General features: G+C 38.5%; 2 protein-coding genes and 1 long non-coding RNA gene across 6 annotated transcripts in view; 1 reads left to right on the top strand and 2 right to left on the bottom strand.

Moving 5' to 3' along the window:
• PPP2R3A (protein phosphatase 2 regulatory subunit B''alpha) overlaps positions 1-17,762 on the bottom strand; it is a 200,844-nt gene that overhangs the window by 120,813 nt on the left and 62,269 nt on the right. For 3 of the 4 annotated variants that reach the window (XR_014823976.1, XM_021069482.2, XM_021069483.2), the window contains exons 3-4: positions 8,054-8,320; positions 1,060-1,163 (exon numbers count right to left, since the gene is read on the bottom strand). Coding sequence is in view for 3 of the 4 variants with exons in the window: in XM_021069482.2 (XP_020925141.2) it covers positions 1,060-1,163; positions 8,054-8,320 (371 nt within the window). In the remaining variant the exon portion in view is untranslated. Of the gene's footprint in view, positions 1-1,059; positions 1,164-8,053; positions 8,321-12,498; positions 12,928-17,762 lie in introns of those variants that run through there. The other variant, XM_021069486.2, reaches the window with a different exon arrangement.
• Positions 1-17,762, bottom strand: part of IL20RB (interleukin 20 receptor subunit beta) — a 991,209-nt gene that overhangs the window by 950,844 nt on the left and 22,603 nt on the right. The window lies entirely within an intron of this gene.
• Positions 6,239-17,762, top strand: part of LOC110256302 (uncharacterized) — a 40,512-nt gene continuing 28,988 nt past the window's right edge. Inside the window, exons 1-2 of the long non-coding RNA XR_002337693.2 lie at positions 6,239-6,534; positions 17,080-17,267. This is a non-coding gene — a long non-coding RNA (uncharacterized LOC110256302). The remainder of the gene's footprint in view (positions 6,535-17,079; positions 17,268-17,762) is intronic.

Genomic DNA, 17,762 nt, shown 5'->3' with positions numbered 1-17,762 from the left:
AACAAAATAACTAAAATTCACCTGGAAAACATGAAGTATTTGTAACTTTCAGCTTTGGTGCAGTTCTTTAAAAGAAACCCATTAACTGGCAGTCTTATATACCCTGATCACTTTAGTTCTATTGTAATCCAAGAAGAACCTGGTGAACTCAACTTGCAGATAAGATTTAAAAAAATAAGAATACACTTATTAACCACCTATTATGTTCTCAAGCATTCTGCTATTAAAGGCTTTTAGAAAGCCTTAAAGGATTAGAAGGAATCTGTAAGCTTAATTTTGCCACTATTATACTGATTTTAAATAATAATGATGATGATGCGATAGCGATAAAGGTGAATAGCATTTCCCCATAGTTAGTTCATCAGAAAGGATATCTAGCTCAGAAAAGACTTTGAGAAGAACATATGAAAAGGAGGTTGATCAGTTAAAAGAGGTAGAAGGGACAAGTTATAACATTCTCTTAAATTGCATAAATATATCAAGAAACAACTTCTAAAGAAGCAAGATGAGAGGAAAAGAGAAAATAGAGAAAATGTTGGATATGAATTCAAGAAACCTTGTCAAGATGTTAAAATCCAGGAATATCTTGATAAACGTACAATTTGTTTGTTCCTTATTTGGAACTTTCAAAAAGTAATGACTAAAATCTATTAGAATTCAGTTATTTTTAATAAATCAACTAGATACAATTCTAAATTGGATCATATAAGAATGGAAGCTTTATTTTTCATGTGACACGTGTGGTCTGCTCCCCTTAAAGGAGCATTTATGTCACTGCTACAAGAGACAAATTCTAAGACTCAAATTGTTAACAAGTGCAACTAAGAAACTACCAAATAGTTATTAAAGAGGTATTTCTGAAAGTCTGTTTTACTGATTAGAGACATGCAGGACAAAGGTTTAAGGAAAGAATTTGTATGTGGGCATACAAGGTTGTGAATCACTGAGTTGTACTTGTTGGACAAAGGGTAAAGGGAAAATGAACAAATGAGTGAAATAAGTGACCTTTATAAGGCATGTCATGAGGACCAGCCCCTGAGTAACTGCTCCCATACTTACTTTCTCCACATGGCGATGAATGACTGTGCTGACACAAATCCTGTCCTCTCTCCCCCTGCGGCCCTGAACATGGGGGCTTTCCAATACAGAGGGCAGCCACAGACCTGCAAATAAAACACAAATGCAGTGTAAGCCAAGGGGCAGGGAAGGGGTGACGTGGCCAAGAAAGGGCCTTTGTGGCTTTTACCCTTCATGCCACACTGGACAGAAGGGCCCTTGAAAGAGCAAAACTGGGACAGAGGCAGAAATATCAGCTAGGGTAGATTCAGCGAGGCAGGGGAAACAAAATAAGAGAATGACATGTTTACCGAAGAAAATGAAAATCCATTTACCTTTTCTTTGAGTTCATTTATAGTCTTGTTTCTTTCCCCTATCATGACATTTAAAGCAACCACTCGTTTAGTTTTGTTTTTTAGGGCCACACCCATGGCATATGGAGGTTCTCAGGCTAGAGAATCAGAGCTACAGCTGCTGGCCTACACCACAGCCACAGCAACACGGGATCTGAGCCACATCTGCGACCTACACCACAGCTCATGGCAATGCCGGATCCTTAACCCACTAAGCGAGGCCAGGGTTCGAACCCTCAACCTCATGTTTACTAGCTGGGTTTGTTAACCACTGCACCACGACAGGAACTCCCAAGAAAGATTATTCTTGTACTCTTATAAGAGTTCTTGCCAAGATGACTGTTTTTCTTCCTAGACAGAAAATGTTTCCTTCTAAGTAATAATAATATCTAAATATTAGCAGAAAAATTATCTCCAAAATGTTCTCAACTTTGTATATACACATAAAATACATTCCAAAATCTGACTCTTCAAAGAGTCATATCTTGTTATTGGATAAAAATATTCTTGGAGTTCCCTCAGTGGTGCAGTGGGTTAAGAATCTGACTACAGTGGCTTTGGTCACTGCAGAGATGTGGGTTCAATTTCCAGCTTGGTGCAGTAGGTTAAGGATCTGGTATTGCCACAGCTGTATAAGTAGCAGTTGTGGTTCAGATTCAGTCCCTGGCCCAGGTACACCCATATGCCAAGGGTGTGGCAATAACAAAAGATATTCTTATTATTCATATTAGATGGGGGTCTGTTGAGTCTTATTCTACGAAGGGAAGCTCCTCTGGTGGTGGACTAAATGTGAATCCACATTAGGTTCAGATGAAGCTGCTCCTCGTGTTGCCTTGGTGCATGGGGGTCCCCACAGAAGCCTGACTAGTACTTTGTCTGAAATTAGTTATTCTGAGAGAATGCCAGAGGCTGCCAGGTTCATGTCAGAGAGGAGGATACAGATGGCGAGGTTCAAACCAAGGGAGGGAAGTACAGGGCAGAAATAAGAGACTGCTCCTGCCAGAGCCACTAAAGCATGTTCTGCAAGCAGGGTGGAATTTAAGATTTCTTAAGTCCAGAGGTCAAATACCTCCACTGAGGTCAAGAATGAAGGAAAGGTGTTGCTTAGCAACCAAATGGATTTTGTTTATTGTGTAAATTATGATTGCCAAGGTACAAAGCTCACAATTAATATACTTTGGGTGGTAACTGTCAAATCCATTTCCCCCAATCCCAATCTTTCCTTCCATGTAGAATGGGGGTTTGCCAAGAAAAGGCTATTGGCAACTGCTGGGAAAGTTGAAAGAAGAGACTGTATTATGGAGGTGGGGGTACAGAGCTACAAACAAAGAGAGAAAACACAGGGAGAGATGGGAACTGGCTTGTCAAAGTGTTGAAGCTCCCACCATTAGAGTTACTATGGAGTTTTCAGAAGTGGAAGGGATCAGGAATCTTCTGGCTCAACCCTAGGAAGTGGTCACCAGCTTAGCTACAAAACTTGCAGGGACTGTGCACTTAACCACCTCCCATGAGGCTTCACCCACTATTAAACAACTTTCAATTCCTTGGATTATGGTCTTTAATCCAGAAGACGCCTGTTAAAATGTGTGCGTGCCAGCTCCTAAAGAGTAGCAAATCACTGGGATTAACATTTACAAATTTAGGAATTCCCCTTGTGGCTCAGCAGAAATGAATCCCACCAGTATCCATGAGGATGCTGGTTTGATCCCTGGCCCCGCTTAGAAGGTTAAGGATCTGGCATTGCTGTGAGCTGTGGTATAGATCACAGACATGACTTGGATCTGGTGTTGCTATGGCTGTGGTGTAGGCCGACAGCTGTAGTTCCAATTGGACCCCTAGCCTGGGAACTTCCATATGCCACAGGTGAGGCTCTAAAAAAAAAAAAATTTAAAAATTTATTATGACCCAAAGGCAAAATCATAAGAGATAAGGTATAGAACAGGTATGTCTTGAACTAGATGGTTAATAGCCGACCTCTTTTTTTTTAAAGTGGGGCACCCTGCGTGGCCAAGAATTGGGCAGCCTGAAGGTATCAGGTTCTTGGAGAAAATGCTAAAGGAAAAAACAGGGAGAGCAGTGGATTGCAAGGGCTGCAGATATATTTTGACCATTTAAAAAAAATTATGGCTGGCTTGTATCTGCTTAAAAACAAAGAATTAAGGTAAAGGGAGTCAGGGAGTTCCCATTGTGGCTCAGCGGAAACAAATCTGACTAGCATCCATGAGGACGAAGGTTCAATGCCTGGCCTTATTCAGTGGGTTAAGGATCCAGCGTTGCCATGAGCTGTGGTGTAGGCTGCAGATGCGGCTTGGATCTGGCATGCTGTGGCTGTGGTGTAGGTCAACAGCTACAGCTCCGATTCGAATTCTAGCCTGGGAACCTTTGTATGCTATGTGTGTGGCCCTGAAAAGATTAAAAAAAAAAAAAAAAAGGTAAAGGGAGTCAGGAGATTAATAAGAACTCCCCTAAAAAAGTAAATGATATTAATCTGAGGGCAACAGAACAGAGGGTTTTATAACAAAAGAGAGAACAAGCATGTGTCAAGACTTTTAACAAAGGAAAAGAATGGATGACAAATGAGGAGGTACCCGACGTGCTGAAAGTGGGTTTAGGAAACTTAGAGGAGGAGGCAAGAGTCAAAGTATGGCAGTTAAAGTTTCTGGAGCAAAGAAAACTTGATTAACACCTATAATCTGACCTAGCAAAGAACTTGAAAGCAAGCTTGTCTATGATACACAGGAAAAGATGACTGCCCATTATTTGTAATGTTCTTTATCATTTTAAAATATCTCATCATGTTTGTTATTTTATTTGGTCCTGATCTGATTCCATTTAAAAGAAGGCAGGTATTTTTATCCCATTCTGCAGATGAAGAAATAAAGGTACAGAGAGGCTATTTTATATGCCACAAGCACGATGGGTCAAGATGGTGCAATGTCAGTCAATGAGAGGTGCTGAGGGGCTTTGGATGGTTCAGAAGACAGTTTCATTCTTTTCCCTTCACTTTCTGTTAGAGGCTAAAACTCAGTGGTGACAAATACTTTCTTGCTGTTCCTCGATTTCTGTTCCTATGCTGCTTTTGTCCCTCTTAGATTCATTCTCCACTCATTTCTTTTCCATCACACTTAAGACTGTGGGAAAAAGTATAAATTACATACTGAGAATTTAATCAGAAATGGGCATTAATCTCTCCAAGGCTGTTTGAGGTTGAAGATGAATGAGATAAACTTCAACGGATGAAGATTTCATAAACATGGAGTTTGCTTTGCACTTAAAAAACAGATCCCAGTCTCTACAACTACATTTTGGCATCACTTAGTCTGCACACTCAGGCTGGCCTTCCCAATAGCTTTCCTAACTACAAGAATCCATAAAAACATTCCTCATTGCTCTGACCACCTCCTCCCTGGCTGTCCCTTGGAGGTTATCTTCTCCTTTTCTTGTAGCCAGCCTGCCATGAGAACACAAGCACTCGGGGGCGAGTGCTGCAGGCACAGAGTCATCACCTGCAGAGGGGTGAGGACCCATCTACAGAGCAAAGAATGGAAGTAAGGCTGGTTTAGTGAGTAAGCACTTACTGCATGGGATAAGCTAAACGGAAGACATGATTGAATGAATTTTTTTAAATAAATGATTTTAAGAATTAAGAGGCAAAATCCAGTAACATGAGATGATACCGTAATCGAAAATAATACAAACCCCATACACTCATGATATCTTCTGAGGTTGTTATTCACACAATTTTTAAAGGTATGAGCAGTTCACCTTGTGCTGACAATTTAAGTCTAGAAGCAATGGAGTTCCCGTCATGGCTCAGTGGAAATGAATCTGACTAGTTTCCATGAGAGTACAGGTTCGATCCCTGGCCTCGCTCACTGGGTTAAGGATCGGTATTGCCATGAGTTGCAGTGTACGTCGCAGACATGGTTTAGATCCTGTGTGGCTGTGGCTGTGGCATAGGCCGACAGCTGCAGCTCCAATTAGACCCCTAGCCTGGAACTTCCATATGCCATGGGTGCGGCGCTGAAAAAAAAAAAAAAAAAAAAAAAAAAAAAAGGTTTAAGTCTAGGAGCAATGAACATAAATGCTTGGCACCCTTGAATGTGAATTTAGGGCTATAATCATGTACAGTTCAAACAAGTTAATCAAGACATGTATGTGTACACTGGCCAATGTGCCACATGATGATTTGGTATAAACAGTAAATTGTCATGTAAATGAATGACTGTTACTATGGCTAACCAAAATAGTTTTCATGTTGTCAGCTTCAGTACTGGCAGTTTTTCCTGATGCCACCTACAGACTGATTCTCACTGTCTGCAAATAGGAAAGTCCTTATTTGCTCTGACTCCCTAGCAGGCAATCCCCTTCCCTGACTTGACAACACTCTTGCCTGCACTTTCCGTGACCCTGGGCAGGCCTTGCTCTCTGCTCTCTCTCACTGTTGGTTCACTATGAAGTATTAGTGGGCCAATGAACCACAGAGCAGGGCAGGGAGGCAGAAAGGGTCCTCAGTCAGGGGCTGGGAAAGGAAAGAGGAGGAAAGTGGATCCAGAGACCTTCAAGACAGCAGGCTGCAGGTCTCTAATCCTTGGATTGGCTCTCCAGGATTGGGAGCTCAGCAGAGTCCCAGCGAACCACCACGCCCCTCGATCTGCACTGTTTCTCCTTGCTCTGCCTGCCCAAAGCAGTCCGTGAAACCTCCTGTCTCTCTCACACAAGTTGTGCTACCATGTTAGATAGACCCCATTTGGCATTTATGTGATTAACATGTTACCTCCAAATACAGACTTCATTCATCCTCACTAAATTCTCTCTTTTGGATTTAGATTCATCACTCCAGCCCGTTCAGATAATTTGCCACCTTGATTCATAAAATAGCCATCTCTCAAAGCTTTGGGTAAGAAAATGCCAATGCCCTGAAAGAACTTATCACGTACTTGGGTGGATATAGCTTGGAAATGAGCTGATGGTATGTCAGCATACGTTCAAGGGAGATAACGATGTAGGAACAGCATGACGCAGGAGTCAGAGGACGTGTCTCCTGACATGGACAAACTCTGTGACTTCACGTACGTGTTTGTGGGATTTCAGTTTCCTCATGTGTACAACAGAGTGGAAACAGGTGAGCTCTTATTTCAGGAATGAAACTGTTTTTCACTAGAAACATCTAAGGGGTCAATAAGTAAGTTCTAAGATGTGGGGGTGTGAAGAAAAGAAGAATTAAAAAAAGAATTCTTTCATTTCCTTTAGAATCACTCTAGTTACAAATCATTCAACACAAGTAACAAATGTTCTGAGGTTGGAAGTAGGAAAGAGGACAGGGCATAACTAGGCAGGGACATGATAGAAGCTGGGCTTTGAAGATGGGTGGCATGGGGGTGGCAGAGTGGAAGACCATTTTGGAGAGGACAGCCATGAGAGCCCACATGCAGAGGTGAGCCAATGGGAGGGCAGGTGGGGGTCAGGCTCAGGCAAGGAACAATAGTTTGGGCTTTATCCTCCAAAGCAGTAGTTTTCAATTTTTTTTTTTCCTTCTCTTTTCTGGCTGCCCTGAGGCATATGGGGTTCCCAGACCAGGGTTCAGATCTGAGCTGCAGCTGCCTGTGGCAACGCCAGATCTTTAACCCACTGTGCCACTCTGGGTATCAAACCTGCGACCCAGTGCTCCAGAGATGCTGCTGATCCCATTTTATCATAGCAGGAACTCCTGTTTTCAAAATTTTGAATGTTATTCTTGAAAGCCAAGGAACCGTTCCCAGTGGAAGAGTACATGGGGTCTTTGGAACTTCCACTTGGTGTCTACTCATCCACATGCAGTCCTTATTAAACCCTTCTGTCTCTTGCAGCACAGCTTGAGACCACTGCCAAATCCTGAGGTATTATCTGACTCTTCAACATACGTGCATGATAAAAATAAAACCCAAACAAAACAAAGCACTCCTACTGATAGTAGGAATCCTTGAATATTGCTGAACTGGGGAATGACATGATCAAAGATAAACTGATGGTTATGCTCAGTATTAACTGTTCTAGGAGGAGGCTGGTGGCATAGAATCCAGTACTGAAGATGTTACAGTAGGCCTAGCATTAGGGGCTACAATATTAGATTAGAAGCGGTTGGATATATATTGGAAAGTATCAAAGACTTGCTTCCTAGTGGCAAATCCATTTATTTCTGAGAAGAATTACAGTGTTCAGCTGCCCTAATGGTTCGTTGCTTGGCTTCAGGGAAACGAGTTATGATCAATGAACGAGAACAAAAAAGAGATTTGTATTCAACACAAGGGAAATTTTTCTAACAAGTAAGACTACTTAATGATGGAACAGGTTGCTTGGCAAGGTAGTGAGTTTCCTGTTACTGAAAGCATTCAAGCAGATAATGAATTTACATGTCAGTGATGTCATGACTGAAGTTCCTAAATCAAATGGGAGGTCGATCTGGGAGACCGATAAGGTTTATTTATTTTTTTTTCAAACTTAAGAGTTTCATGGAGAGGAACCACAGTTAATATATAAGTATCAAATAAATCTTTTCAAAATGGAAAAAAAAAACCCTACACATGCTTAAAACCACAGAGTAAGGAAGGACACTGGGATTGCTAGAGAAAGGGAGATCATATGTCATTTAGTAATTATATTACCTTTGCAATTTTTCCCATTTCAAAAATGTCTGCTTTCTGATCTTCAATCTCCATGAAAGCAGATTCAATTCTGCTTAGAGTCTGTTCGTGATTACTGCAGGCATCAGGGAGTCCTTCAGGAAAGTAGAACCGTGGAATGTTTATGGATAATGCTGCATTCACAACATTATTCACATGAGGAACAGGGGAGAGAGGTCGAGGACTACTTGGAAAGGTGGCTGGAGGTGGAAGTGGTGTTCCAGGTTTCTTTTCTGGCTTATTCTGAATCTGGAAGGAAAATATGAGTATGAGACACAAAAATCCTAAACAGTATATATTTCTTGAAAGCCCTCACCAGTAATAGGAAGTTGGGTTTAAATACAAGAAACTGCAATTTGAAGGAGTGCAGATCAAGAGCTTACTCTACTCTAGAGGGGGGTAAGCATGCTCTGAGGGAATGCTTATCTACACCAAAAATAAATCAGTACATTAATTATCTGTCAATACTTGAGTTTATATAGGTTTGTGCTTAGAAAATCCTACAGTACATTTTTCCACTGTTATGTGTCAGACATTTAAGAGCACTATCAGTTGACATATTAAATATCTCAAGATGAATTCTCGGTCTGTTGGAAACAGATCAGTAAATTCTTCTTGAAGACTGTTCTTGGTCTTTCTGTGTGTTTCTTACCACTCCTTCAATAGACAGATAGAGTTAGCTCTTTTTAAATATGTATATCTAAAATGTATTGTGTGTGGGGGGAATGTCCTTCTACCTTCTTCCTTATGTTGACCTTATCTAGGCAGAATCATTGTACAGCCCCTGATGCAGAAAAAGTCTTTGTTAAGAAAATTAAAGCATTTTAGTTTTGAAATGTCTACAGGCTGATTTACCTGCCCCTAGGGGCATGCCATTTTTTCTGAGATACACTTATCTCTCATTTTTGGTACACTCTAGTAGGGAAGGATCACGGTCATTAATTTCATCATGGCCAGACTTTCTTTACAGTTTATTAATTCATTAATAGTTTATATCATTCCTTTCTCCAAAAAGGATTTGATGTGGTGTACCATAAAGAGGCATAAGAAAGGACAGGACAAAAAGGTGGAGGCAATGGTGAGATTAAAATTATTCGTGATTTAGGGAAAGGTGAGGGTAGGTACACTAACACTCAGGTAGAAGTTTATTTTACCAGTGGAGACTAAACTTAGTTCTGAGATTCCTAGCAGAAAAAGCAAAAAAAGATTCCATTAAGATTTTCTGAGTTTTAATTTCTACTCTTTTTTTTTTTTTTTTTTTGTCTTTTTGCTATTTCTTGGGCCGCTCCCGCGGCATATGGAGGTTTCCAGGCTAGGGGTCGAATCAGAGCTGTACTCGCCGGCATACGCCAGAGCCACAGCAACACGGGATCCGAGCCGCATCTGCAACCTACACCACAGCTCACGGCAACGCCAGATCGTTAACCCACTGAGCAAGGGCAGGGACTGAACCCGCAACCTCATGGTTCCTAGCTGGATTCGTTAACCACTGTGCCACGACGGGAACTCCTAATTTCTACTCTTAATTTTGACCAAATTATCTATCAAGGCTCACAGCATGACACTGTTAGATGCCACATAAGGTATGAAAGATGGACATAACTGTTGACTAGTTGATTTTATTTTAAATTCACTATGAACACAAAATATTATTTATTTTAAATTCACTGTGAACACAAAATATTCTTTTTCCTTAAGTTATCCTAATACTGTTCCTAAAGTTTTAGCAATGATTTGTCAGTAAGAAGTGGATCTGAATATCATATTTCCTTTTGACATGTGGACTTAAAGCATGATCTTTCAATTCAGGGTAAAAAATCTTAGCTACTTTGAAAAGCATGAGTATTATAGGAAGATAGGCTTCATTCACATAAATATGTAACAAATATGGTTTAATGTCCTACTTTTGTTAAACATGGCCCATTTCTCATGTTAATACCTGACATTAATACACAGTGGATTTTGGTCATATGTGAATACTACTGGGGTTATGAAGGCAGTTGGTCACACCAAGCCTTTGCTGTGGTATCAGAATGTCACCCATATAAAGCAACAATCAAGGCAGAAATGGCAGAGGGAAGTGATGCCAATGACGTATGAAAAACTTAACAGAAAACAGTGATGACTTACTAGCTCTGCGTCCTCCAGAAAGTTACTTGACCTTTCAGAATTTCAGTAATGTAACAGATTATAACCCCTACTTCTTAGAAGGTAATTATGAGGATTAAAGGAAATTACAAGATGTAACATAGGTAAAAGGTTCAAACCATGCTAGGTAGATATGTCTTTATTTAATGAAATGAAATGTCATTTCATTAAATAAAGGCCAAAGGATAGGGTGCTCAAAAGATTAAATATAACTTGGCATGGTCCTTCAGATTCAGTAATAAATAAAATAAACATTTACATTTGTAAAGTAATTTGAAGTTTACAAACTAGTTTTTTTTTTGTCTTTTAGGGCAGCACCTGAAGCATATGGAAGTTCCCAGGCTAGAGGTCCAACTGGAGCTACATCTGCCAGTCTATACCACAGATACAGCAACACCAGATCCAAGCCACATCTGCAACCTACATCACAGCTCATGGCAATGTTGAATCCTTAACCAACTAAGCAAGGCCAGGGATTGAACCTGCATCCTCATGGATACCAGTCAGATTCATTTCTGCTGAGCCTTGATGGGAACTCCTACAAACTACTTCTGATTTGACAAATTGATAACCTAAATAAACATTTCTCTCTGCCTTAATGGTAAATCTGCAAATATATAGTACACAGTCCTAGGAGTCAAAAGCAGTAGAAACTTCTTAAATTTCTAAAATAAGGCATATAATTCTTCATGGGCTTTACTTAGGTTATTTGTATTAGTGTCATTTCTTAGTATTCTATGTTGAGATTTGTGAGACTACAAGTATTATAATTATCAAAATTCTTTTGTTTCCCCAAAATGTTTCCCATGGTGTGACATCCAGGGCAGTTATAACCATAGAATTAAGACCACTGGTGCCAGTCGGGATGAAACTCAATAGTCTAGTGAACACTAGCTACTGGGGAAGGTTTAGAGCAAGGCCTTCAGTGTTAACTCTACACTTTTGCTTTGACAGAAATAAGTGACATTCAGAACAAACCTTGGCTATTCTGTCAAAGTTTTAATTCAAATGGGAAAATATTCGATTATACAATAGTCTGTTCTGCTTTCTTCAGTGTGCGTTTTAACATGGAGCAGTTTACTAACTGGCAAGTATTCATTAACTCATTGTTTAATTCCATATTTAAAAGGAAAATAAAAATAATACATTCATTTTGAACTTCCCAGTGTATCACTTTATTTTCCATTCAGTTCAATAGAAGACAAACAGTTTAAACCTTAAAGTAGTTGAATAAAACTGACCCTTTACAAACATTACAGAATAAAACACAGTAATGTAAAATTTGTCAGATTTATCAGCAAGTTTTAGCAACTGCTCACTTTGAATAAAACTACATCTTTCAAATCTAGGAACAGCATTAAAAGAGAATTAGCTGGGTAGAGTATCTCAATTCTTCATTATAATCTTCCGTATAAAGACAGTATCATTTAGATATTAATTTTGTATAGTACCCTTATGCTATTAAGTTACTGTAGCATTTCCAATATTTGACAATTTTTTGCCTATTTTTAAAAAAGCAATTACATATGGTTCACTCAAGTATCTGAAATTATTCTAGGTCAGAATAACTACAAAGCTATGGTTTCTTGCTAGATTCTAGATGTCCATCATTGATACAGCCCTTGATTTGTATCTTATTCTATGTTAGGCATCTTGTTTGATGAAACACTGGCTATATGGTTGTAAGCAAGTAAGCATGGTCCCTGAAAGTAGCCTCTGCAGGCAGAAATGTCTCAGTCTTATAGCTGAGGGAAGACATTGTTTCACAACCAGAAGTAACTGCCATCCTTCGTTACCTATACACAGCATACCACACACATACAACTGCCTATGAGTAAAAATCTTTCAAAAAAAAAAGACCGTCAGTATCAATATTCTTTTTAAATAGATTAATTACAGATGTATGTATGTTAATGCAAATTTAGTCTATTGATTCAAAGTGCAAAACAAGGCTTTTAACACAGAAGTTCTAGTTCTCAAAAATATTTCTATGAAAAATGCTAAACTGTAAAATATTTAAGTTGTATTTATTGTTTCTAATACTGCATTTCCTCTCTACAACAGAAAAATGTGAGTACTGTACTTCAGGTCCAGAAGGTCTATTTTTAAACCTGTTGGAATCTCTCTACAAATAGCTTTCTGGAAATAGCTGAATAGAGGACACAGATTAATTCCTTGATCTAATATCAAGTGAGCTGTAAAATTATTTGTAAGTTAGTTCACTGGGTGGTTTTATTAGTAATAAAAATATTTTAAAAGAAAACACCCAAGTTTCAAACCTGTGCCTGCTGAAATGACTTCAGCCGCTTCTTAAACCGTGACGGGAGAACAAAATCACAGCCCCTTGCCAGGAAAGCTAACTCTCCCCTTAAATCCGGGTCCCTTCGTAGAGAGGTTTCCTTGATCATCATCTTTGAAAAGTGGATGTTTACTTAGCAACTGTCCAGCACACTTCTGAAGATGGTCAGATTTAGTAAGTTGTCAATCTCGTCAGGCAGAAAGGTATTTTTTTCTTCTTATCTCCCAAAGAAATTAAGTTCAAGCATTGTGCTCTCCCAGCCTCCAGGGACCACAATCCATGCTTGTACTGACATGCAGCTGGTTCCCAAATACAGCCTCTGGCTTCCAAGACCTGCTCATAATTTTCAAGTAAGAAACACTGGCTGCAATGGGCCTGTTGCTCCTCGTAGGTAGTTTTATGTCAAACTGACCTGCCCATGTGGAGAATACACAGCCTTCTGGGAAAGGAAGCACCCACTACTCTGAGCACCAAAGTTAGAAACATTACAGCTGGACCTAAACATAGTGACTTCTCAGATAATGCTAACTTCTTCAACTTGGAGTATGTGAGGTGTCAGTCCATACAAAACAGTTTCTCTTCAAGCCAGAAGAGAGAGAACATGTGGAGTGTTTTTGATTTTGCTACTTAATATTTTATTAAAAAGGAGTGTGCTGCATTTCAAATTTGAAACTACCATTTTAAGAAGAGGGTTTTTTTGTTTGTTTTTTAATTCTTATTTGAACAGAAGCAAATATCCAAAACCACTAGATATATCCAAAATACAGAGAAAAACACTTTTATCTTCAAATGGTAACATACAAAGAGACATATTAGTCTCAAATCTAAAAATAAATTTTTTTTTTTTTTTTGCAGAAGACTATCTTAGTGATCTTTTTTTTTTTGAAGTGATTCTGAATCTGGATACATTTGAAAATTTATCCAAAGAATGGGTTAAGAAAGTATAGAGACAGAATGCCCAAAGAAAGCAGCTTTAGATACATGGAAGTGAAGGAAATTTTGCTATAAGAAAGGTACAAAAGATCATTAAGTAGCAATGACATAATACACCGTGAATCTGTGAGACTTGTTTTTCTTAAGCAGCTTTCAAGAAATCTCAGATTTAAAATATATTTTATTATTTTATCACATATAAAACATCAGTCTCAGTTATTTACAAGTGAATCTTCAAGTATTCTCTCATGTTTACCATTTAGACTTCATATTTACTTTTAATCAACCATATTATTCAATCAGTATTTTCCACTCTTAAAAAATATACATCAAGTATTAGCAAATAAACCCCAAACCAAAAAGAGCTTATGACTTTCTTCTGCTGAATCTTTGTCTAATTTAGAGGGAATTAAATTCTTTGGTTTTCCACTGTTTCCTACAACTTCAGTTTTTTTCTTGATTTTGACACATTTTAACAACACTTTATATAATGTGTATACTGGGCCTATACATCTAAACCTGCAGTTTTTAAATTTCTCTTTAGGTAGAATTCTCCGCTCCTTTAAAATCTTACCTGAAAGCTTTCAATACACTAGGACTTAAATATATACTAGGATTTAAATATTTATACATATACTAGGATTTAAAGAGGATTTCATTGAAACCACTGACCTGATGCTCAACCTGGGCCTTTCCTTCTTTTCCCCAAATTTCCTCTCACATGGCTTAGATGTTCACTGAGCTAGGTGGCTTTTCCTACATTCTTGCCTCTAACATTCTAATTCCTCTGTTGATATTTACCTCCAAATTAACACATTAAAAAAATTTTCCAGGAATGCAATTAGGACTTTAGATTTGTGATTTAATGCTCTTTCAATTAAGCCACACTTTAAGTTGTATTCCTCTCCTTTCCAACATCAACCAGTGGCTTCAGGGGGCTGACTTTTCATCCCCTTTCTGCGAATGCTTCCTCTCCTCAAATTATACACCCTTTACCACCCTTCAAAATCCAACTTAAATTTTACCTATTTCATAAAAGAGTCTATGAAACACTGTCGAGTCTCTCTAATGACTTCCATTTGTTCTCTGGATTAGCAATGCACACTGACTCATGGCTAACAGTTTAGTTTCTGTTATGCTCTCGTATTTCTTATCTCAGTAGTTCAGTCTTATGCTTAATAAAAGTGGTTGTACTTGTCCACACCTGTTTATACTGGTTGTATTTTTACAGTAAGTATTCAATTCAATTACATAATCTAATGAAATGTAAGTGTGGGAAAAGAGATCTGATGTTTCTAATTGGAGAAAAAAAAAATCCTAAGTTGAATGTTTTACAAAAACTCCGTAGAGGCAAAATACTACTAATTTTTTTTTTTTTTTTTTGCTGTGAAATTTATCATGAGATAGAAGGGAAAAATTATTAAAACCTAGAAGGTATCTACACTCAAGGTATGCTTGATTACTGACTTAAGTTCCTTCTCCACTTTAATGAAACCGAAACTAGAAATCAGTTAAAAGTACTGAGTGTGATTTATCAAAGAATGATGTCATGAATCTTCAGTTGTCAGTAATGACACCTGCTCACAAAGAAAAGGCTTTGGACCTATAATAAAAGATCTGAATATATTATTTCAAGTTGAATAAAATGTTTAATACACACAGAGTTTATGATTCCCTACTGAGTAACCATCCCTCCCAATCACTGTCAGGTAAAAGGGCTTCTACTGCAATATTTTATCATCTGACAATATTTTCCAATAGTATCTAAACTCTTGAGGGTAGGGTTAATTTTAAAGTCATTCAATCACTCAAGAAATATTTTTATGACTAGTTATTATGTGCAGCTACTTTGCTGAGTGCTGAGGATATGAAGATGATAAAGAAGTGATCCCCTCTTTTCCTCACTGCACCTAGTACAATGTTGGTTTGGGGCAAAGTACAACAAATACTCTCATTTCGTTTACTTTCCAAAAATCTCTGGAGTTTCAAAGTCAGAACAGTGGTTAAAAGCCTGGCCCATTACCCTCTTAAGCAAGGAGAAAACATCTTGCCATGTTTTTTCTTGATGAAATAAGCTCTAAGTTTTTATTTATCTAACTGCTTTCCAAAAAATTCAGAGGGAAGGCCAGGTCCCCTAAAGGGGGTTAGAAAAGAATTGGTCTGTGGCAATGAATTACCGATAGAGACAAACTATCATGATGTTTATTTGCTTTTTACTTATTTACTTGTATTTGTATGGAAGTATATACCTGCTTGGTTTTAGAAAGAATCTGAAAATATGAGTTAGTTTCAAGAGAACAGAGCAGCAAAGAACATGGTTTTTAGAATGACCTCGTCTTTACCAGAAAAAGATCAAACAAAAGGAATTTTGCGATTGATGCAAACATGGCCTCTGATCTACTCACTTCTCTCTCTACTTTGATCACAGAGAAAGCAGTACAACACATGTGTCTGTGTGCACAAAGGGAAGAGCTATTTCTAGGTGAGAGGGTCTCCTAGAGGGACTAAACAGAATGAGGAATAAGAGAAAGCTATAAACATACAGTTTATAAATTAAATTTAGAAAGATGGAAAGTTGGGTAGTTATAATGGAAAGAGTCAATTGTAAGGGTCTTCCCAATGTCCTTCTGGAATAAACCATGAGATATTTTTTCCTGCCCTCTGTAGCATACATGAAGCCATCTTAATAAAATAGCTAGCCAACAGTAGATGTTTCCTACACAGAAACTTGCAACTCTTCTTGGCCTGCAAATCACTCATGTACATATACTGTCTAAAGACACAGTTTGTCTTGTCTAGACCATAGGCTCACCCTGGTCTTCAGGGCAACTGTTTTAAGAGAGCTTGACTAGAGGGTGAAAAGGACCAGCGCTCTCTTGTGGGATATATCAGTTGCTACCTCAAGATCCAGCTCTCTTGTGGGATATATCAGTTGCTACCTCGACTGGCATTGCTTTCCTCTCTTACCATTGCATATATGTTTCCCCAGAGTAAGCATGCTTAAGCAAGGAGGAACCAGCTGTGGGGTTCTCAAAGAGAACCAGCTGTGGGGTGGATTCCTAGGTTACAGAGTTTTACCAGGTTCCCTGGCAGGGATACATAGAAGTGGGGTTGGCCCCTTTGCAATGACCCTAAAAATGAAAGAATCTTTTTTAGTATAGCCTTCACTATATCAAGCAAGAAAAGATATCATCCCTTTTCACGTCCTTAAATGACCTTCAGAACTGAGGGTCCAGAAAGAGCCTGTACTCTGAACGAGGGTGAGACTGGGAAGGAGATAGAAAAGATGAAATTGTATGACACCTAACATTATATTTTTGTAGAATTCACTCTTTGAGTTTTAGTTTGAAACTCAGGATGTATTTACTAGAACTCTCATAACTCCCTGCCCTCCCTCATTTGATAATGAAGAGAATGGGGGTATACAATGTTAATTTTCTCTCTCCAGAAAAAATCAGCTCTATAGGATTTTTTCAGAAACAATGGGTTGATTACACAGGATAAAGAAAATCCAGAACATTTCCTGAAGACATGAATCACTTATTTTGACTTGTATAAAACTGCTAAACAGTGTTGTATATGCAATGTACCAGGCCAAAATAAGTATAGCCTTCATTTTATAAACCAGCATGTAAAGTCATATCAGCCTCAGATGAAGTGGGCTCTGGAGACTGAGATGATAGCATCAATCAAGGCTCAGAGTTAAGAAGACCTATTGGCATAAACAAGGCAGCAAAACTGTGAACATCTGAGTGACAGAAAGGCATAGCACAGCAAGACTGGGAAATCGGCTCAGCTGTGAGGACCCATGTTGAGGTGAGTGTCAGAATCAGAAGGAGAGTCACTATGAAGTGACATCAAAAGATTTTGCTCATAAGATGCTACAGGGGAAAAAAAAGTTACATATTAAACAGGAAGTTTCGCTATATCAATAGGGTACTTCTGATTTTAAAAAGGAGCTGGCTGTTTTGAAAAACTTAAAAATGCTAAATCGAAGGCCTTTTTCTGTCTACACAAAAAGCTTGTTCACAGCAGTGTTATTCATAGTAGCCAAAAAGTGGAAACAACCCAAATGTCTATCAGTGGATTAATGGATAAACAGAATGTGGTATAGTCATACAATGGAATAGTATTTAACCATAAAAAGAATGAAGTACTGATGCATGCTACGTGATAAAACTTGAAAACATTACGCTAAGTGAAAGAAGCCAGACATAAAAGACCATATATTGCATGATTCCATTTACAGGAAATGTTCAGAATGGGCAAATCCATGGTGACAGAAAGAAGATTAGTGATTTTCAGAGGCTG

This window comes from Sus scrofa, chromosome 13 (genome assembly GCF_054392235.1).
Source record: "Sus scrofa isolate SSC_HxYL_T2T_F1_AM1 chromosome 13, Sscrofa_HxYL_maternal_Yorkshire_Landrace_v2.0, whole genome shotgun sequence".
NCBI classification, from domain to species: Eukaryota; Metazoa; Chordata; class Mammalia; order Artiodactyla; family Suidae; genus Sus; species Sus scrofa.
The sequence above is the reverse complement of the archived record's forward strand: the minus strand, read 5'-3'. Positions and strand labels throughout refer to the sequence as shown.